At 40.1% G+C, this 22,899-nt stretch overlaps 1 protein-coding gene across 9 annotated transcripts in view; it reads left to right on the forward strand.

Annotated features, from left to right (window-relative positions):
- Nucleotides 1-22,899, forward strand: part of fhod3b (formin homology 2 domain containing 3b) — a 110,059-nt gene that overhangs the window by 69,283 nt on the left and 17,877 nt on the right. For 2 of the 9 annotated variants that reach the window (XM_083554122.1, XM_083554123.1), the window contains exons 6-17: nt 11,819-11,860; nt 13,291-13,385; nt 15,435-15,546; nt 15,830-15,924; nt 16,020-16,163; nt 16,320-16,561; nt 18,901-18,957; nt 19,125-19,520; nt 20,602-20,673; nt 21,442-21,558; nt 21,682-21,816; nt 22,378-22,428. In XM_083554122.1, coding sequence (XP_083410248.1) covers nt 11,819-11,860; nt 13,291-13,385; nt 15,435-15,546; nt 15,830-15,924; nt 16,020-16,163; nt 16,320-16,561; nt 18,901-18,957; nt 19,125-19,520; nt 20,602-20,673; nt 21,442-21,558; nt 21,682-21,816; nt 22,378-22,428 — 1,558 coding nt within the window. The remainder of the gene's footprint in view (nt 1-11,818; nt 11,861-13,290; nt 13,386-15,434; nt 15,547-15,829; nt 15,925-16,019; nt 16,164-16,319; nt 16,562-18,900; nt 18,958-19,124; nt 19,521-20,601; nt 20,674-21,441; nt 21,559-21,681; nt 21,817-22,377; nt 22,429-22,899) is intronic. The other 7 variants (XM_083554126.1, XM_083554125.1, XM_083554130.1 and 4 more) reach the window with 5 other exon arrangements.

Here is a 22,899-nt window from a genome sequence, read left to right on the forward strand (position 1 = left end):
TTGTCAGATGAGTTACGAGAACATGCAGTTTGCAGGATGTAGTTGTCAATTACTGGCTAGTGGGAGTACTGGACAGCTTTTATTACATTTATTATTAAATGTCACCCAATTACTGAAGAAATGAGTGATTATTACATTTAGGAGCATTGCTGTTTTCAGGGCTATGTAACTAAATGTTTTGACTGATACTAAAGACACATTGTTGGTTAGTAGAATTGTCAGTTTTCTCCTAGTGTAATTAAAAAGACAAGCAAAACGTGTGAGAACCTCAAAATGCTAAATGCTCTCGTGCCATGTGTCTGTCATAATCCAGGTGCTGGGTGTGTGTAGTGTAAGTGGAGCTGATGAAGGCACTGACCACAGCATGTTTATGTGCAATCAGTGTGCACTAGTTATAGGTTTGACTGACACACACTCCAGGCTGATTAGGCCTTTAACCACTAAATCCCAGTGAAGAGAGGAGCGAAGATAAACCAGACTTCACCACAGGATGATTAGTCTGCATTTTAGTGTAAATCAGGGCACTGCTTAAACACTTCCTGTCTGGATTATTCAGTTATAGTGTAATATGTATGTATGTATATATACAGTGGGTACGGAAAGTATTCAGACCCCCTTAAATTTTTCACTCTTTGTTATATTGCAGCCATTTGCTAAAATCATATATACCATATCACATGTTCCTAAGTATTCAGACCCTTTGCTGTGACACTCATATATTTAACTCAGGTGCTTTCCATTTCTTCTGATCATCCTTGAGATGGTTCTACACCTTCATTTGAGTCCAGCTGTGTTTGATTATACTGATTGGACTTGATTAGGAAAGCCACACACCTGTCTATATAAGACCTTCCAGATCACAATGCATGTCAGAGCAAATGAGAATCATGAGGTCAAAGGAACTGCCTGAAGAGCTCAGAGACAGAATTGTGGCAAGGCACAGATCTGGCCAAGGTTACAAAAAGATTTCTGCTGCACTTAAGGTTCCTAAGAGCACAGTGGCCTCCATAATCCTCAAATGGAAGACGTTTGGGACGACCAGAACCCTTCCTAGAGCTGGCCGTCCGGCCAAACTGAGCTATCGGGGGAGAAGAGCCTTGGTGAGAGAGGTAAAGAAGAACCCAAAGATCACTGTGGCTGAGCTCCAGAGATGCAGTCAGGAGATGGGAGAAAGTTGTAGAAAGTCAACCATCACTGCAGCCCTCCACCAGTCGGGGATTTATGGCAGAGTGGCCCGACGGAAGCCTCTCCTCAGTGTAAGACACATGAAAGCCCGCATGGAGTTTGCTAAAAAACACCTGAAGGACTCCAAGATGGTGAGAAATAAGATTCTCTGGTCTGATGAGACCAAAATAGAACTTTTTGGCCTTGATTTTAAGCGGTATGTGTGGAGAAAACCAGGCACTGCTCATCACCTTTCCAATACAGTCCCAACAGTGAAGCATGGTGGTGGCAGCATCATGCTGTGGGGGTGTTTTTCAGCTGCAGGGACAGGACGACTGGCTGCAATCGAGGGAAAGATGAATGCGGCCAAGTACAGGGATATCCTGGACAAAAACCTTCTCCAGAGTGCTCTGGACCTCAGACTGGGCCGAAGGTTTACCTTCCAACAAGACAATGACCCTAAGCACACAGCTAAAATAACGAAGGAGTGGCTTCACAACAACTCCGTGACTGTTCTTGAATGGCCCAGCCAGAGCCCTGACTTAAACCCAATTGAGCATCTCTGGAGAGACCTAAAAATGGCTGTCCACCAACGTTTACCATCCAACCTGACAGAACTGGAGAGGATCTGCAAGGAGGAATGGCAGAGGATCCCCAAATCCAGGTGTGAAAGACTTGTTGCATCTTTCCCAAAAAGACTCCTGGCTGTATTAGATCAAAAGGGGGCTTCTACTAAATACTGAGCAAAGGGTCTGAATACTTAGGACCATGTGATATTTCAGGGTTTTTTTTTTTTAATAAATCTGCAACAATGTCAACAATTCTGTGTTTTTCTGTCAATATGGGGAGCTGTGTGTACATTCATGAGGAAGAAGAATGAACTTAAATGATTTTAGCAAATGGCTGCAATATAACAAAGAGTGAAAAATGTAAGGGGGTCTGAATACTTTCCGTACCCACTGTATATATATATATATTTTTTTTTGTTCAGTTTAATTAAGTGTTTTTTTTCTATGCTTTCCCTGGTGGATACACTGCAGAAGATCCTAAAGTGACAATTCAGGCTTAAACAATTGAATTGTTAGCGCATTTTTAATCCCTTATGTATTCACTTTGTTCTGTATTTTGCATCTTTAGCTGGAAACACGCCAAGCTGCATATTTTAATTTAAGGCACATAAAAAACAAACATGACACAATTGTCCATAGACTTTTTCCTGCTATAATCAAGTTTGCAATAGTTTTACACGTCCAAATCTGCAGTAAATTAAGATTCACTAATTTGTATAAAACACGCTGTTCTTTATTTTTTTTCTTTATCACTTGCACATTTGTGTGTGTATACAAATTTTGGCTTGGTGGTTGCAACAGGCTGCTGATATAGAAACCAGGCACACTGCTATTCTAACTTCGCATGACCAACTAAGGAGAAAAGCACAACATAGATCAATTTCTGTACCATGAGCATTTAAAGCTTTGTATCCTCATAAACACATGCACACACGTACACATGTACGTATTCACCAAAATACAAAATGCACGACGTGCTTAAGATTTACAACCGCCCTTATCCTAAAAGAAACGGAACGTCAAAAGGTACACAAAACCACACATCCCGTCTCACACACTAGCAGAGACCCCACACGCTCTCTAGGGAGAATGCTGCATGTCATGTTTAGATATGCCTGCTTTACTGCTGGTCTGCTGGAAAGGTTTGTGAGTCTGTGGGATCTCGGCTAGTAAAACGAGAAGCCTGAGACCTCAGCAGAGGCCCCCCAGCCAAGTACAACAGACTCAGGAGCAGCATCTGAGCCACAGGCTACAGTAGGGGGTCGAGCCCCAGGTGCTGCTTCCATGTCTCCCTCCACTTTACTCCCTCAGGACTCTCTCACTGGGTTCGGGCCGACTGACAGCAGAGAGAAGCAGATATTTATTTTACTGCACTGCCTGTCTGTGAAAAGGATTGAAAAGAATACACACGATAAAAATAAAAATCTCTTCTACTTTTGTCAATGATGTTGTGTCTTCAAGATATTGTACTTTTGAAACACATCTCAAGAGATTTTTACTTTGAAATATCAATAAACCTAGATACGCACACACGCACACACACACGCACACAGTTAAAGGAGGTTTAACTGATGTTTACAAGCTTCTGCCATTTTGACTCTTTACCATCTAACTTTTGACTATGGGTCAACCCAGTTCAATGCAAATGTGAAATAGTTACAAAGAAAAATTAGAAAACTAGTAGAGAGAGCCTGAGCTGAAGACAAATCTGCATGTGAATCTGCTTTAAACAAAGAGTCCAGATGCTAATGACTCAGCAGTACCATTGTGTATTTGTTTTTACAAGAGCCCTAGTCCCTTGTTTTGGCAATGCTTTCAAAGATTTCCTTCATCTCTCTATAGGCTTTGAAATAAAACACCATATCACATGAGAACGCCTTCTATTTCAGTTAGTCTTCCAAACTCATTAGCTCAACGCTGTCCCCTTTACTGTACTAAAGTGTGTCCTGTGCTGGGAAACAGCTTTGCTTTAACTAACACTCTGGTTAGGGCAAGTCAGGGCCACAGTAGGCTTTGATGGAGCGAGAGAAAGAGGACGCAAGAAGGAAGAGTCCTTGACATAGTTTTGGTTGTCTCTTACATTGTATAAGATCCATAAAGCTGCACTTAGTTCATTCAGCTTTGCTCCAGCTGCCTGTTCTTCATCACAGAGTGTCTACTGGCATGGGTCCATGTATAGCAACAAGTTTAGTGCCAAAATATGCAGGTTTGTGGCACACGGCAGTGCCAGGGAAACGTGTCTCTGGGTTTTGAGAAGGATTTTAGACCAGAAGCTTATTGATACAGGTCTGGTCCAAAAACTGAGGCAGTGACTTCAGTATTGTTTAGATCATTATCCTTTAAAAAAAAGTTTTACTTGGTTTCTTTTTCTGTCTGTACTGTTTCTGTTTGTGTTTGTCCTTGAGGTTGTTGAAATTCTGCTACTCCTTTTCTCCTCCCATTGACTCTTAAGTGAATGGCCAGACATGGTTTGGTTAGCCGTAGTGCAAGAGATTCAGTTTGGAAACTGTGTGTGTGTGTCTGTATGAGACAAGACTATGCAGAAGACACATCACAGTTTTATACAGCCTCTTTCAAACTTTCTCCTTCTCTTTGTAGCTGGCCTGAGAGGTGAATGCTATTTTTTTTAAATTAAGGACACCAGGCGCTATAGTCATGCTTCAGTAGAAAATCTGCAATGTCCTGCTGTTCTACTTGAATTCAACACCACAAACACATAATAAGTTCATTGGGGATTCCGAGTGCTGGCTACAGTTACCTGCCTACAGCCTTCTTTTGTGGCCATACATCCTTTTTTTTAACAAGGGATTTGTCTTTTGAGCTTTTCTTGTCCGTCTTAAAGCAAGATAATAAAATGTGGCTTATTGTGAATGTAGGTGTGATGTCTCATGGCATTTCTATGCGGTTGCTATTATTTCACACGATATTGCTTTCACACTAGAATTCCTTGCTTCTCTGGAACTGACTAGCTCTTTTCCATGGTGGAATTACCTCACTGAGGCAGTGCATACTCGGCAGGCCTCCTCGGAGCAGCAAGGCAGGGCTTCCCTCCTTGAAGGCCAAGACAGAGACGAAACAGGACCTGCTGGGCCTTTACCCAAACACAGCAGAGCACAGCAAGCCCTCAGCAAAACCACAACACACGTGGCCAACGCAGTCGGCTACATCAAGGTTAAAAACACATTCCACACTCTCGTTAAAGCGGTCAACAAAGCGTCCGCCCAAACAGTTTAAAAAGTCTGGACTTGTTTCCACCTCAAAACTTTTCTCTAAGCCTCTGCAGCATGCGTCTTAGTCATCACTGGTGATTGAATTCGCATTAAAGGCTCTACAAAGGAAAATGGCCAATGCAGCCATAAGTCACAAAGCATTTCCTTGCCACATTTATTGTTCAGATGATCAGTGAGTTCCTGCATGCAATTTAATTGCGAACATTTACCAGAAGTGCCTTCTATTTTTACCAATAAGCTTAATTGTGTGCAACTACTCTCCAAAAAATTAGAGACTCAAAACAAAAACACTTGTAGCATCAGTGCAAAAAAATCCTTTTCTCATATACTTTTGTTTTCCTTCAACAAGAGTCTCCCATAATGATCTGTTAACCTCCAAATCCATTAGCTTCCTGATTTGATTAAAGGGAGCATGGTGATTGAAACCATACATCGGAAGCAGGCCGGGCTGTAATGCTATCTGCAGCGTGGCCCGAGTGTGGCTTGAGGGCCACTGGAAAAGTAGGTTAATGTTAGTTTGCCTATTTAGGAGCTAAGTATTTTGTGGCTATGGATACTGTATGTCTGCACAAGAAGTAACTGAGGGGAGACTCTGAGTCTATTGAGATCACTAGAGCAGGACTGTCAGCTGACTGTGGTCCAGTCCCACCTGGCTGACCTATATACACAAACACACACACACACACACACACACACACACACACACACACACACACACACACACACACAGCCTAGGTTTTATGCATTATATGTTCCCTTAAGCTTTACAGTGTATTGTTATTCTCAGCTGTGCACAGTGACATATGCTGGTTTACAGTGATTAATTATGAGCACAGGTGTACAGTATTTCTTTCTTTTACAGACTGAGCAAATTTTTTCCACATGATACTCTCATGTAAGTTTAAATGTCCCATGTGATAAGATAATAGCTGAGAAAACATGATAGACAGTGTGCTCACACAACCACTACTACACTTAACTCACAAGGGTCCTGTTTTTCTCTCAGAACTCAATCTTTATCAGATTTTAGCTGGTTATTTTTCCATCACATTAAAGGAAAGGTGTGTTGCAAATTTATTATTTTTTTTTCTAATAACAGCAATCAAAAAATGCATTACATTACATGTTTATTTCACAGACTATGTTAATAATTTGTTGAGAGGGCACTCTACTGTGTTTGTAGAAGTGTCCTTTTGGCTGAATGTGGCAATGTGGGACCTATAAGAGAATCTTGACAGTCCCAGCTCAGAGAACAAGGCTCCTAGATACCAGTTAACAAGACCTGTGTGAGAGCACAAGTAAAGACACCCAAAGCAGCACATGCCTTTGGTCCAACACTGTGGCCTAGACCTCCCTGGGAATGCTGCACACCATATGGATAATATGTAGAAGCACTATACTCTAGTTATATATCACTTTGTCAAGGCAAAACGTGTGAAATGATACATACTAGGTAATATATCCAGAGACACATGCACTTTCTTAGATTTATTCAGGTAATTGTCAGGTGCAGATGGTTTGGCAAGAGGACGTCGGGTGTTTCCCAGTGCCTTCATATTCCTCCCTCAGGTTCTCTGTGCTTTCAGCAAACACAGCAGTTCTTTTCTTCTCTTGAGCTGTTTCTTCACCTCCGGCCACATTGCTATGCCTATGACTAGGTTTAACATTGCAGTATTCAGCTGATATATTCTTTCAAACCAATAATTAAATTAGTACCTCCCAGTTTTGAAGTCATCGTTTGGAGTGTGGAAGTTTGTGTACTTGACCTCAAATTTGGTGCTTTATGAAATTATAAGCATATGAGATTACAAAAGAGGAAAATAACAACGACGAATGAAACCATCCAGCTGGAAGTCTAGTCTAGTCAAAATTTCCTCTGTTTCAGGGAATCATATGAATTTATGGATGCAGGTCATCTGAGTTGAGCATGTTAACGCATAGTCGTATAGGTAATGACTAATAGTTTCTATGAGCCTTGACTGAGTATGATTTTGACATATGGCAGGTCATTGCAAAAACAGCACGTGTGTCCTCTGTAGTGCCATAACGATTCACCACAGTTCATCCTTCACCGTATTTTATAGTCATGAGTTATATTGCTATACTCTCTGAGCTCTGTGTTTTTGTACAAAGGCAAGTGAGAATGTTGACGTGTATGACCTTAAACTGCTCCTCTCTAAAATGCACCTTATGCCATGTTTCACTTATTGTAAATGTTTATTTTGCCATATTCATTGCCGTGGTGTATACTGACAGGTATGGTGAAGCCAGATTTCCCCCCCCCCCCACATTTTATAGCACACTTGTCAAGCTTATTTGATATGAAGAAAAAACATCAAAGGAAGTGGTGTTGTAGAAAAATAATCCACAATGGGATGGTATATATTTGAATAAAAAATAAATGTACTCGTTCTATCAAGTATGAATTGTAGCAGCTATGTTATCACTTACATTATAGCAGCTATCATTTCTTTAACAAGCTTCTCTCTCTTTCTCTCTCTCTCTCTCTCTCTCTCTTTAAAAGTGATAAAAAACAAACAATTATCATGTGACTGAGCAACTATTAAAAATGTCTACCAACAGAAAGTTAGCAAACAACATATAATTTAACATATAATATAACATAATGTAACTATAAATTTCACAATATTGAATATAACTATAAATTGATATTAAGACAGACTGAATCATTTGCAAATATCTATGGTATTATAGATATAAATTACTCTAGCTATAAATAAAATTATCAGATTTAGGGTGGAAATATTCCACAACTCCGTCATTCTTTTTTCATATATATATTTTTTAAAGAACTGCATGATCTGTTGTCTTTTATTACTTATTTGCTTGTTTTTTTAGACTCCTATGAGAAAGCCACTTACACATAAATATATATTTACAAAACTATAAGCTCCATAAGTTTTGTTGTGAAAATTCTGATTCCTATAGAGACTACATCAGGGCAGGATAAGTTATTTCAGTAGCCATTTGCTGGCTATGCAGATTTTGTCAGCGATTACACATCATTATGCTTTGCTTATTTTATTTTAAATGAAATACTTCCAGGCTCTAAAGTCTCTTACATCAACTGTGTGATAGCTAAAGTAGCATGTCTGATTGGACGCCACTCAGACTCGGTTTGGGTGGTGATGTGGTGAGAGCGATTAGAATGGCGACTGGCTGATAGACAAACTGATGATCTCCTGCTGAATATACAAAGTGTGGGCCCAATGCTAATAACATTTTAATTGGACTGAAATAAATGAAAAAAACGGTGGTGGAACGAGGAGCCATAGCTAATCACGCTGAGTGAGGGGATTTCGCTGAGTTTACAGGAAAAATATCTCATCAAATATTTAACGTCCACTTAAAGTGGAAGTCATATAATTTTTCTTGTGCTTGAAATTTATTTTAAATTAAGTCACTTGTCACTTTGAAATGTGAAAACATTATTTCTTTTTCTCACAGAGTAGTGATCTTAGAACACAGCAGAAAAAGCTAGCTGTGTAAGAGGAGATTGCTTTGTTCATTGCATCGAAATCCCTCTGAAAACAAATCGAAATCCCTCTGAAAACTGGGCTGACCCAGTTCTTAGCAAAATTCGAAATAAAAATGAAACACGTGTGGGAAAGCAGAGAAAATAATACAGCAGAGTGAATAATGCAAGTAGAGACCAATAGAAAAAGAAATGCTGTTATTTTGCCAGTATGTGCTTGTTGAATGGAAGTCTATTGCGATATTGAGTCTGTGTGATCTCTCTTCTGGGGTTTCCGTCATGTTTCGGGTCCGATGTTCATGTCTTTGGCCGGCTGTGGTGCGGGTCTCATCGAGCATTCCTGCTGCCGTGACTGAGTGATTGCTGTGGTTAGGTGGAGGGAGAGGCCTCTAGACCAGCCTTCCCACAATCCTTTGCCAGCCTTTCCGTTTGGCTCCACAGGACAGCCGCAGCACTGGTTCACACGGTCTACAGTCGCCCGTCCGAGGTCTTTGAGCACATTGTAGAGAAAGGCAAACATCCGTGCCAAAAAGTCAGAGAAGTAGGAGAGCAGGCTTTTACACAGTGCAAGAGTAAGCGCTGCATGCCAAGCAGCTTATTAAACACTTACAGACTCTCTAGGAGGGGCAAAAGATGTTTCTCTTTCTTTTTTTTTTGGTTTTCATTTTTTGTTCGTATTCACACTAGCATGTTTTGAGAGTGGGTGCCAGCCTGCCAATGCCTCATTACTCTTTCAGAGCTTGTTTGAAAAAGGGAAAGGGTGTCATGAGCTTGTTTTTGCTGTGCCATGTGTAACGCACTGGTCCGAAATGTTTTTATTCCGAACAACAAGAAAATGGTGTAAACCCTGAGGATCTGAATAAAACAAATAAAAAAAATATATATTTTTTGACCAGATGTATGAGATGGCATCGTTTAAGGTCAGATTTAGATTTGGCAGCTGAATACATGCATTCTAGAGGGAACAATGAAATAAGGATGGGATTGTGACAGTATATATTGTTGCTATCACTGTCAGTGTGAGGTTTTTCATGGTCTATTTGTGTCCTTGTGGGTTTCCTCTGGGTTCTCTTTTTTTCCATGCCAGTAGGTGAATTGATTACTCTTATTAGCCAGTAGTAGTGCATGTATGAGTTTCCTATAAAGCATCCCATCAAGGGTGTATTTTTGTCTCGTACCCTGTTTTGTGCATGGATGGATGAATGAATGAATGAATGAATGAATGAATGAATGAATGAATGAATGACAATAATTACAAAATCAGTTGTAATATGGGGGAAAGAAACTGGTAAATACTCATTTACTCATACACATTTTACATATAAGCTGTCTTACATGGTCATGTGGCCTCTGCCCATTATATTTTTATCTGAATATATATGCTTGTTTCTACCAAGACACCAATGCAGAAGTCAAAAATAAACATCTAGGACAAAATGTATATACAATACAGTACAGTGTTTTATAGCAATATGGATGAATAAATAAATGAATAGAATAATACTGTCATTGACACAATTTCACAAAGTTGCCTGTCAAACCTCAAATGCCCATTCACAGATTGCCTGTTGGCTTAGCCGCTGGCTGAGAGACTCGAGCGCACTCAGTAGGAGGAGTTGACTTAGCAGCAATTACTCAAGCTGTGCTCCTGAATTACCCGTTACTCTTTTCTCACTTACACACATTCCTGCTCTGGCTCTACTGTACCCCCTCAGAGAGGGCCACAGGTGCAGTGTCAGTCCCACCACAGTCTCCTGTCAGACGCTGACGGCTGATGTGAAAAGAGCTGTGTTTGGAGTTAAACAGAAGTCAAGTGCAGTGTACAGTAATGGCTGTTGTCACTGTCTGTTTGATGAGATGTGGGTTACGGGAGGGAGAATGAACGTGCAGGTGTCTCTTCTAACAAAGAGCAGGGTTTTATTAAAACATTCTGCAGTGTAGTATCAGCACTAACAAAAAAAGAAAAATTAAAGGTTTCATTTATTTATGGTTCTTTATACATTTTAGATGTATGGAATGCAATTGCACAAGTTAAATCTAGTACAAATTCCTGTATGGTAGAAATTGAAATTAATCAAATAAATAGCACATTGTAATTGCTTCCACTTTCTGGCATGTTTTTGGGAGGCCGGAGGAAACCATAGAACCCACAGGAAAACCCATGCGGCCATGGTGAGAACATGTGAAACACTGAGTAACCCGAGCTCACGATCAAAGTGAGGCCCATGAAGTAGTGGGCAAGTGAAGTGTATTTAGTAAATAAATACAATGAATACGACTGAAAAAGACCTTAAACATAAAGACAAACTAGAAGAAAGAATTCTGCTGATTTATCAGGTCACTTATTGAGTGTTTTATTTCTTTATCATTTTCTCACTCATGTCTAGTCAAAACAAGACAATGTGTTTCCCAAAATACTACATTTTAGGGCTGAAAAATATTTTTAAATGATTTGCTACTTAAAAAATAGCGATGATCAGCTAGCTTTGTGACCTGAGATATACCCTATGGGTGCTCTGAAGTGTTAGATGAGCTGTAGAGATCCATTAGAGAAGCTTTCATAGTGCATGAGCAACAGCAAATTACATTACTCACCTGTCGGAATGAGGAGTGGACGTACAGGAGCTTTGTTCACATGCTGTGTGTGTGTGTGTGTGTGTGTGTGTGTGTGTGTGTGTGTGTGTGTGTGTAAGAGAGAGAGAAAGAGAGAGAGAGAGAGAGAGAGAGAGAGAGAGAGAGAGAGAGAGAGAGAGAGAGAGAGAGAGAGAGAGAGACAGACTGTCTGCTCATCTGTCATTAAACTTGGGCAGTTTTGCAATGCTGCATATGTATATAACGGGTGGAAGACTGTGAGGAATGCTGTCATCAAGGTTTTAAGTAATTAGCCTTTATTGATAAAAGATGGAGTCACCCCACTGCCAGTCACACACACACACACACACACACACACACACACACACACACTTACACACACACACACACACACACACACACACACACACACACACACACACACACACACAAACACACACACACACACACACACACACACACACACACACACACACACACACACACACACACGAACCCTTGCACACAGAGCTGCACCTGGGAATCTTGGCTTGTGTACAGTGCATTCATAACTCCTTGTTCCCCCATGCTGAGAAGAGAAGGACAGAACGGGTTGAGGACAAAAGTAAAAGACACAAACTTACATTGGCTTTAACCCTGGTCCTCTCTCTCTCTCTTTCTCTCTCTCTCTCTCTCTCTCTCTCTCTCTCTCTCTCTCTCTTTGTCTTTCTGTCTCCTTTCTTACTCTCCTTCTTTTCCTCTCTGCTGCATGGGAACCTGGCACCCAGCTCCACAGCAGGCCCTGCTCCAGATAAAAGGGATTGTTTCAGGTAAAAACTGAAAGTGGAGTCGTGGCGAGTGCCAGCAGGCGATAAAGGAGCCATGTGCAGACAGAGCTGGGAGTTTTAGAGCCTTGCTAAATGGGTTTTAATGTCATTCCCGGGTCAGGCGATATTAATGATTTTTCCAGTTATCCTTAAGGCTACCTCGTCAAAACAGCTATTAATATTTCAGATAGTTGGATTACTATTGCGCCTGTTTCAGTTCAGCCCTTATCGTTTTGAAACATCTGCTTAGTCTAGGAAACAGCAGTTATGCATAGATTGAGCCTCAAAGATGTGTGTAAACTGTCATACTATTGACCTCACAGCTGAATTTGGGTCTTTGCTTCATGCTGCAGTCATTCCCTGTCTCTAGGTAGCTATCACTATAAACTGTCTACATGCAGTAAGCTTTTAGGTATGCTCTTTATGCTCTTTATCAAACACTCTTATTGTGTGAGCTTCCTCCAGAGCTTGTCCTTCTTGCAGGTGTCCAGTAGTGGGAGAACATGCCCAACGCAGGTCATTCGTTTAAATGCTTGTGATTTTAAGGCCATTAAATCATCTGAATAAATCCTCGAATGCTCCCTAAATTTCATTAGACTAGAGACCTGTACAGAGCCCAGAGCTAAACAGCTTCATTACTACAATAGATGTTGATCATAAATTCGACTTATGTCTTATTAGCTGTGTAGTAAATATACCTTGTACACTCTATATGTACTGTACAGTATTTGAAATTTGTAGTGCAGGGATCTTATAAACCTTCTCCAGACAGAAATTCTTAAGTAGATTGTGTTGACCTTGAACTGTCCTTTTCCTCCATCAGGTTCTTATTCCACCCCCTGTCTACTGCTATCAAACAGAAGCCATGCATTTTAGTGGCTCCTTCCTGTGCTCCCTGAGTTCTTGTTATGACCTTCTTTATGTGCTGTTACAAATGGCAGTCGCATTTTACATCCTGGTGCTTGGGCCTGCTAAAATATTTTTTCTGCTGTCTGAATGGACTGTATGAATTGCCCCAGGTTCTAGCAATGTAGAATGCTTCAAGAGCCTGAACAGAGCATATTCCTGTGTGTGTGTGTGTGTGTGTGTGTGTGTGTGTGTGTGTGTGTGTGTGTGTGTGTGTGTGTGTGTGTGTGTGTGTTTGTGTGTGTGTGTTTGTTTGGGAACACAGCCGCTGGCTCTTATTCTAATAGCATTCTTTGATCTGATCGCCACAAAAATGAATGCATATTCTCTTTGTTTTTGTGTGGAGAGGATGAGTCAAGGATGTCTGTAGTTCTGTAGTTTGTAAACCCACATACGGCCGCACACATACCTCATTTGATGCTTGAGGTGTGTTTGTCACTCAGCCTTAACCATCAGTTAACAATTTCTCACTTTTGCTCCTTCTCTCCCTCTCTCTCTCTCTCTCTCTCTCTCTCTCTCTCTCTTAGCTCTTGGGCAGATCATGCTCTATGTGGATGGGATGAATGGGCTGATTGGACACAATGAAACAGTTCAGTGGCTCTACACTCTAGTTGGATCAAAGGTAAAGCGATCTTAACACCTTCATGTTAAAATGTTACTATTTACATATAACTGCTTTTACCCATTTGCCCAGCTCTCTATTGGTACAGTTCATTTTGCATTCTGTACTTTTATAAGTATGTGGACACATGACCATCACAGGTGTTCATTTCTTGTTCTTTCCATTTATATTAACCGCATTTAGAAGCCTACAAGCAGCATCTTTCCCAAACTGTTTCCACAGCACTGCAGAAAACAATTATATTGGATGTCTTTGCATGATGTACCATTACAATTTTCCTGCAATGGAACCAAGAGGCACAAACATGTTTTAGCATGACAAGTGAGCTTTATCATACATGGTTTGCCAAGGTTGGAGTAGAAGAACTGGAGTAACTGACACAGAGCCATGAATTAACATAACTGATCACATTTGGGACGAACTGGACACTGACTATGCTCCAGGCCTCCTAATACAACATCAATGACAAACCTCACTAATGCTCTTGCATCTGACTAAGTACAAATCCATATGTTCTCCAAAATCCAATGGAAAGCCTTTCCTGAAGAATGGTGGTTATTATAACAGCAAAAGGGGGATTAAAGCTGTAATGGGATTAGTGTGATTGATCAGGTGTCAACAAAGTATGAAGCAGCAAGAAAATGTTTCTTGGAACAGTTTATCTGCTGCTCTGATGATAAAACTTTATGCCATGCACTTTTCTTAACATCGTCACAATCTTTTCCACTTAATATGTTTATACCAATGTTTGCTAAAAGTAGCAATACAAAAAATAATAAATAATGTCTAGAAATTGTGTGGCACCATTACATGAACCAGGAGAAACAGTTTCTCACTCAGGGATGTTTGTACCTAATGAGGACATCACACAAATATGTGAATGGACATACACTCTGAGTTTGTGTCTATATGTGTGCATGTGAATGAGACAGATGTGTGAATGCTTGTTAACACATTTCTTCCGAAAAATCCAATGGAGTTTCTGAAAGAGACATCAAAACTGTCCTTGCATGTTAATGTATTATGTTTTAACGTGTCTTGAAGTAAGCAAGCTCATATAAATACATGACTGTTTAAATGACAGAAGAGCGCACTAATATTTGTTGCAACTCTCCTACAAGTTCAACTTTGAAATGTCTGGCATCTGTGTGCAGACATTAACTCTGGACCAGGTTACAAATTAAGTACAATTCAAATCATTTTCTTGTGTATGATGAACATTAAAGGTTATGTCGTAGTGAACATCGACTTTTGGACCCCACTGTATGCCTCCTTGAGAGGCTGAGCACTTTTCTACCTCCTCTTGCAATTTTTCTTCATTAGAAGGGCAAAATATGCAACATGGTTCTCATCAAGCACTCAGTATTGAATTCCTATTATTAAACACAGACCTATCTCTTTTTCTCCCTCTCCCTTATACAGAGGGTAAAGCCTTTCCTTTGCATCTCATTTATCTTTCTTACTTCGCTCTTTTTTGTCTTTGATAGCTCGCTCTTGTGCTCTGGAGAGCGCTTGTATATTGTTGTTGGACAGTAGCTTTCTCGTGCATTTTCTTTTTTTACAGGGCCTTCGAAGCCGACAGCTTTATAAATTACCCACTGCTCTTTCTTCTGGCTTTCCCATCATCTCACGGACAGTGCTGCTCCTAGGCCACTCGTGAAAAACCACCATGAAAGTCTCTGGAACAGCAATCACAAAATGAGTCTGTCAGGGGACATAGAAACAGGACGCACTCGTGTTCGCCTGTAGCAGTTCAGTTATAAGGGCTTTCCATGGCAGCTGGGGCAGGAAAGGAATTTTTGTGTTCAGCAGTCTTCTTGTTCTTTTCAGACTTAAATAAATACAAAACGATGAAAGATTAGACAATGTGCCACTCTTATACATCATTGCCTCACAAGACACTGCAGCAGCGTACAGCAGAGCTAGTGTGTGAATGAGATTACAGTAAGAGTGTTTAATCTGTGTGTGTGTATGTGTGTGTGTGTGTGTGTGTGTGTGTGTGTGTGTGTGTGTGTGTGTGTGTGTGTGTGTGTTTGCGTGCGTGCACAGTTCCGTCTGGTTGTTAAGACTGCTCTGAAGCTCCTGCTAGTGTTTGTGGAATACACAGAAGCCAATGCTGCACTACTAATCCAAGCTGTCAACACTGTGGACAATAAACGAGGTGACACATGCACACACACACACACACAAACACACACACACACACACATTTTTTTTGTTATGCAGTTTTGCTAATGGGAATTATGAATTGCGGGTAATATTACTTTTTTTTTTATATATATATATAAAAATCATTCCACTCTACAATTATTAGTAAAAATTACTAAATAATATTATATATATATTTAGTAATTTTTACCAATAGTTGTAGAGTGGAATGATTTTGACACACAACTGTCAGTGTGTACTCTGCATTACTGACTCTGATGTAAATCTGTCTGCAGGTTGTAAGCCGTGGTCTAATGCCATGGAAATCTTAGATGAGAAAGATGGAGTGGACACAGAGTTGCTAGTCTATGCCATGACTCTCATCAATAAGGTGGGCATGGGAGATATGACTGTGATTAGTGGGCCATGTCTAGGGCTGTGGATGTGTAGTATTTGTGTTACTGTCTACTTTTTGTTTTTTTACAGACACTTGCAGGGCTTCCTGACCAAGACTCATTTTATGATGTGGTGGACTTTCTGGAGGAGCAGGGCATTGAAGCCATTGTCCAGAGGCACCTCAACAGAAAGGGCAGTGACCTAGACCTGCTGGAACAATTTAACATATATGAGGTTAGCTAAACTACAGGGAATCAGATCTTAGATAGTCTGGGATGATTCACTACACTTTCCCTTTTTTTGATACTGGACAAATTATACTGTTAATTGTCTTACTATCAGAATATACTGTGTGATTGTGTGAAGCAAACTGCTCTTTTCACCATTTAGATGACTCTTCGTCATGAGGATGGTGACGACGACTTGTCGCCGCCTCCAGTGGGCCGCAAGGACCGACGTCGTGCAAGTGTAGGAGGCACACTCGAAAGGCGTGGTCTAGAACGCAGACGCAGCCGCAGACATTCTCTGCAGAATGGCAAAGGCCATGTGTCTGCACCTGCTTCCCCTTGTCACAGCCACAACCCCAACTTCCTAACTTTTAATGGCCAAAAGATTGAAGCTGTCACTGAGAGGTGAGAAAATCTTACAGGCAATTAGTGGGCTTTCATCTATTCAATTTTTACTCTTACTTGTGGCATAAAAATAGCAAATGAGAACAACTGTAATACACACACATATATATACACACACATATGGCTCAGGAAGAATCACTTTAATGGCATAATAAAGCAACTGCGCTAATGCGCTAATTAGAGTTTTAATCACTGAATTCTGCTCGGTGGAATATCTTTCACTGCTTTTTTCCTTTCTCCCGAGGCTTTTTCCACGGGGCTGTTAGGAAAGCATAGAAAATGCTTCAGCATGTGTTGACTTTATGGAAAGGAAGCACATTTATATTGGGTGTTTCATCATGTTAACTTTGACACGAAAGTTAGCAAAATCCGGATAGGAATTGAGAATTTAATAAGGCTCCAAGGAAAAGACAAAGTGCTTCTGCTACTGCAGAGTGACGTTCCAATTAATCACACACACATTAAGGACCTGGTAGGAAACAGCGACAAAAAGCAAGCAGGAAGTCTGAAATATGAAGATATTGTGCCATGTGTATTTTCTAGCCCTGTATCTCACTGCCGGCTATGTTTAGAGTCATAGCTCACATTTATGGCATTTTTATTGCTTTTTTCATCATTAATATCCACAGTGTTTTAAAATGCAGACTATATTGAGTAATCACTAATACCATGTAGGCAGGTGCTATATCAGAATGTGTGAAATGGGGAAAAGCATTGTTCCAATAATCCAAAAAATGTACCCACTGCAAATATTGTAGCTTTTTGGAATTTAGATCTCCACTGCATGTCTACACACCAGTCATTTTTATTTCATTCTCTTCTTTTTCTGCCATCTCCTTATTCCCTCCTTAACTTCTGTCAAACAGCCCAAACCAATTCATAAATGATCATTGATGGCAGACTCCATTGTGAAAGATGGAGTTTTTTTTAACCATTACTTTTGGCAAATAGTTGAATTCATCTCAGTTAGACATCCGATCCTGAGGTCTGCTATTTGGCCAACCACAGGAAATTGGACAAACCTTTGAAGCGCTATGTTTTCCGTATTAGTAATAAATAGCAGCCCACTAAGAAAGAAAGCGAGCCTTACGGCAGTACACTCCAGGACTCTTTCCTGAGTCGCACTCCACTCTGTCAATGCCTCTGTAATGAGGGTAAACCAACAGTAGGTGAGTTATGGATAGGTTTTGTGTTTTATCTGTCACGTTCAATCAAGTACAGCTGCTTAAAAATAAAAAAAGTATTATGCAGTTTAAATCCATGAAGGAGATACAATCAGTAAATTAGAGTGAAATGACTGTTACTGAATGTACTATTTTTGCCACTTTATTTTAGCGCTGGCGTAAGATTGAGACTCATTTATGAAATTCTTTCTGCATGCCATAACTTTGCAAAATCCTGCCTTATATTAGCTAAATCTATTCGTTTAATAGAGCCGAGACCTTTCGAAGTTGATGATGTTTGTTGTGCCATATGTGGTAGCCGCAAGCAATTTGGGCAAAGTTAGCTATGTCTTGTTAACTTCACCAGGCGTCAAATACGCAGGACTCCATTGCCATTAGTGTTGATTTGTAAACCAAAATTCAATTCCGGTCTTCCATACTTGTCTAAAATGCATCACACATACAAGCACATTTCTTATCACACAGGTTCTGTGTTCAATATAATGCAATTTTACAAAAGGCTTTGAAACCATCCTGTCAGGTGAATTAACCTTCACGACACTAACACTATTCACTAATCATCTGCCTTTTAATGTTTTATTGTCAATCTCTTAAGCTGGTACAAAGCTATAAATGAAGCCAAATCTGAAAGAAAATGAGTTTGGTTGCATCTACAAGACCTATATGCATCTGACAGTGAGAAGTAGCTAAAGTAGCATATACTACTAAAATAGCATATTCTTACATTATGCCAGTTTTCACCTCCTGTTGAACATTTCTGTAGCGGTTTTTGGTTGTTTAAGTTGACTGAAAGTCAGGGAAGACTTATCACAGAGAAGGTTCCTGATTTGTTAAAACAGCTTAATTGTGTTGCTTGTGGATTATGGTCTAGAATATTTATTGGAAGTGATACCAGCATCAAGTGGTATTGTGAATGTTTTAAAGCAAACAATAGTGTTTTAGCATGTTAGCATACCTCCAAACTAACTATATGTTGTGTCTCTCTTGTTTGTGCCACTGTTTTGTCTGCTGTCAGTGCATTTTGTAATGTCTGGTGTCATGTTATCTATGTGCAACCTTTCTTCTCTTCCTCCTGTCCCGCTCTTCTTTTTTCCCTTTTTTCTTACCCTCCATCATACCTTCCATCCATCCCTCAATTCCTCCTTTTTCATACAGAGAGGAGGTGGAGGAAGAGGAGGAAGATAAGGAACCACAAAAAGCAGATACTGTCAGGTACTTGGGAATAGGTTCTCAGAGATCAGTGCTGTAGAAACAGCAGCTAGAAATAGTGCTCCTGTGTTGTTAGGCACACTAACATTCAGTGATTGCCCTAACACATTTTATCATGGTGCCACATCCTTTTGCCCAACCCTCTGCTGAGCTGTTCTGTCATCTTATAGCTGGATGGCGCCAACTGTAGCGAAAGAGGAGGCTTCTAGCTTGTGTTTGCCCTTTAAATGCATGGTCAACCTCATCCCCAGCACTGCTGATTCAGAGGCACAGGAGAGTGCCAGGGGCTGTTCTGGGACCAAGGTCATCCGCAGAGCGCCAGTGTCCTCACCTCCTGTAACTCCAGATTCTGGTCACTGCGGTCTGTCTTCTTGGGCCTCCGTCAGGTCTCTGGGGGCTGTGCCTTCCCAGGGTTCGTCCGTCACCTCCTCTGCTTCCACATCCCCCAGTGAAGAACATCAAATTTCCCTTTCTCACCCCTCCTGCCCCCTTTTCTCTCCTTGCCCATCAGACTCGGATGAGGTGCCTTCGGGGATCTCGCAAGGCCAGAGAGGCCGAGACGCCAGGTAGTGCGGCTACGCGAACCAAACCCTCACCGCTCACAGTACAAATCCCCTTAGAGTGCCGCAGATATGATAATAGCTGCATGTTTGGATTAAACCTCAGTATGTTAATTAGATGTATATGATTTTTTTTTTGTAGTTATGGCTCAAACAACGTATGTAGAAATTTGCAGCTGTACCTCAAACTAGGCACAAGAATCTCCAGCTCTTGGACTTTCCTAGATGTTGTGAAACGTGATGGTTTTTCTTCTGTCATTGAGCGCATCATCATTTTTTTCCAGTTGCTGCTTTAAGGCATCATTGGCAAAATTCCTTTGGTTCTCCCGAGTTGTGTAAAGTGCAAATCCATTTGTCCTGTTGTAATTTTAAATCAGATGATATCCTGCATTCAGCTTAAATTTACACACTGTGTTCAACAAAGTGCAATTGCACAAAAGCTCATTTTAAACCCCAATCTCACTTTTCCATGCTCACAGACGGATACTATCCTTAACTGGCATTTACAACTCATCTGCCTTTTATTGTTGTATTGTACAACTCTCAAGCTGGGACAAAGCTATAAATGAAACCAAATACAAAAGGAAATTAGCTTGATGGTGTCTACAAGACCTACATGCATCTGACAATGAAAATGCTTTGTGGGATGGCTTCAGCATGTTTTCCCCATCATGTCCATGGATACACTGCCAAATGAAGTGAATCAAGGTTACAAAAGCTCTAGTGTGCTGGTAGCCTTTATATAATTTACTTACTTACTATGTTTTAATGCCACAGTGTTTGTTTATTTAATCTATTTCACAAGGGTCAATTATATAATAATACCTTGTAGCCTACACATACTCATACACATCTGCTGATGAATTAGACCATTAGACCATCTTTCATGCATCTATTCAAATGATACGTTTCTTTGATTCACTTTACATTCGCTAACTTTCCTCTTGCTTCTGTGTTGCTTTCCCCATATAAAAGACCCCAGTTCCCTCTCCTCTGGTTTTATACACCAGTAAACCTTTGACTAATACATCTTTATTGTGTGTAATTTAACCTGACCTTTTCTTCTCATCTTCTGTTCTCTGCATAGTCATTCAGATATAAGATACTTACACACACCCTCTTCAACATTTGCTTCCAGCGCCACTCCTAGGTTTGGCAGGTAAGAGCTCCCACAGGGCTCAAACAACAAGACAGATGTGGTTGTGTAGAAAGTGTATATATTCTTTATTAAGTATATGAACCGATCTAAGAAACCTTATAACAGCAGAATTCACATTTACAAAGGTAGAACTGTGAAATATTCAGGTAATTCCTGAGGAACATTTTTATTGAAATGTTAATAGCTCTGAGAAAAATAAGAATAGAGCCATTTTACCAGTGACATTACAGTCAATAATGGAACTATTGGTTTTGTTTGCTGTGTGAAATCTTGTGCCTTTTAAGTGCTGCATATAGATAAAAAATCTTTTTTTTTTTTTTTTAGGAACAAACTCACAATACCTCTTTTAATGTGATAGTTTTCCTTTGTGATTTACCAGAATGATGTTCCTCAGGCTTTTTTGTACTCACCACAAGGTTCCATATTGAGCAGTTGTTTTGTAGATTCCAAAGGCTATGGCCTAAGGAGCTGAATTTCTATCTGGGAAAGAGATCTAAGCTTGATAGTAGGACTTCTGTGTGTGTTTTAAGAGGCTTGACGTGACAAGTTTTTGTTGGAACTTGAGGTTGTAGAAATGTTTTCAGTGCATCTACAAACAAATACTGAAACTTGTGTTGAAATCTTGCATGCTATGTGATTATCTTTTGCCAATTTTTTTTGTCCACTATCATCTGTCCAAATATGAACAGAATTAGTTAATTGCTGACTGACTTTAGCCTAAAGAATTGCAAAAATTTTGTGCTGAATTTATCCATTTTCATTTAACAGACAAAATAGCTATGCTGGCACATATCCTGGCAGGTCATCAAGTGCATCTAGTGCCCCTTCTACCCCCTTCAACCATTTTTCTACAGGAGGGTCACCTACCGACAGCAAAACTGACAGGTTGCCTGCTCTCTCTTTGATTGTAGCTTTTTGAGACTTTAAAGCATATAAGTGCATGCAATATTCCAGATATACTTTTTTTTTTAAATGATGTACGAATCTGTTGTCTGTGCCGTGTTGCAGACCAGCTCTGGGAAGTTTACTGGCCTCATCGTACAAGCAACACCAGGAGTCTCTGTCTGCTGAGCGGGAAAGGAGGCGCCAGGAGAGAGAAGGGAAACTGCTCAGGATCGGACGAGAGGAGAGAGCTCGTTGCTGGTTTGTGTCCGAATTTTTACATAAGATATCTAGAAATGAGTATCAGGGCAGACTAAGACTTCAATTTAGCTAATTAGCATTGTCTTCTGGCCACTGTGTTTCTAGCACCAGGACCTGCTCTTAAAAATATTCATCCTGGCAGTGTAGGGTGGAGACTCTCAGAGTTGTTATTCCAAATTTTTGAGGTGCCTCATCTTGGTATAGTCATTACTGAGTCGCTGTGAGAAACCAGGGATCCTAGCGATGGCATGGCTGGTCAGACAGTCTATATATTGCAATTCTTTTGTATTAGCTTCTTCAGTCCGCAAATGTTTCATACAAATCCTGATCAGTAACATCTCTATGATAAAAACCACAAACTTAGCTGTGTTTTAAATTAAAAATTTTTCAGATGTGTATTAAGATTTGTTTAAAATCTGAATTGGCATTAACTACACCAATGTTTGTATATTAAGTAGATATTTATCTCTATATTTCTCTATTTTTATAATTGAGTGTAAAATTTGTGTCTTTGTTAAGCACTCTCCAAATGTTTGCTCATGGTCCCTTTCTTTGTTTCAGTCGCGATCTTTTGCAGAAGAGAGAAGAGGCCCGTGAAGCCCGTGAAGAAAGGTACAGAACATCCTCTGAACATCCTTACCATTCTTAGCACTTTTCTTTTATTAACACCATCTGGAGGATTATTGTGGTCCAATCGTATTACAACATAGCATCATGTCTAATATTATTTCGTCACAGATCCATATTAAAACGCCTTGGACACAGGCAGATAGCAGCTGACCAGCTAATCAGTATAAACTGCAACTAAAGCATATGGCTTTGCTATAAAAATGTGTAGGACAACTGTCTTTAGACATGGGTTTACTTTTAATTAGGTCCATCCTACAAATATTCACACTGGAATGTAAAGAAAGTGTGTTTCAAGCAGGTTTTACTAGATGATTGAAAGGTCGCACTGTACTAAAGTGTTTAATCTATAGGATAGAAAATATGATATGATATTTTGTGGGAAATTTACGCTGTCAACATTAATTTCAGAAAAATCTGCACATCTACACATCCATGCAATCTGCCAATCATGTG

Source organism: Silurus aristotelis (assembly GCF_946808225.1).
Source record: "Silurus aristotelis genome assembly, chromosome: 1".
Taxonomy (NCBI): Eukaryota; Metazoa; Chordata; class Actinopteri; order Siluriformes; family Siluridae; genus Silurus; species Silurus aristotelis.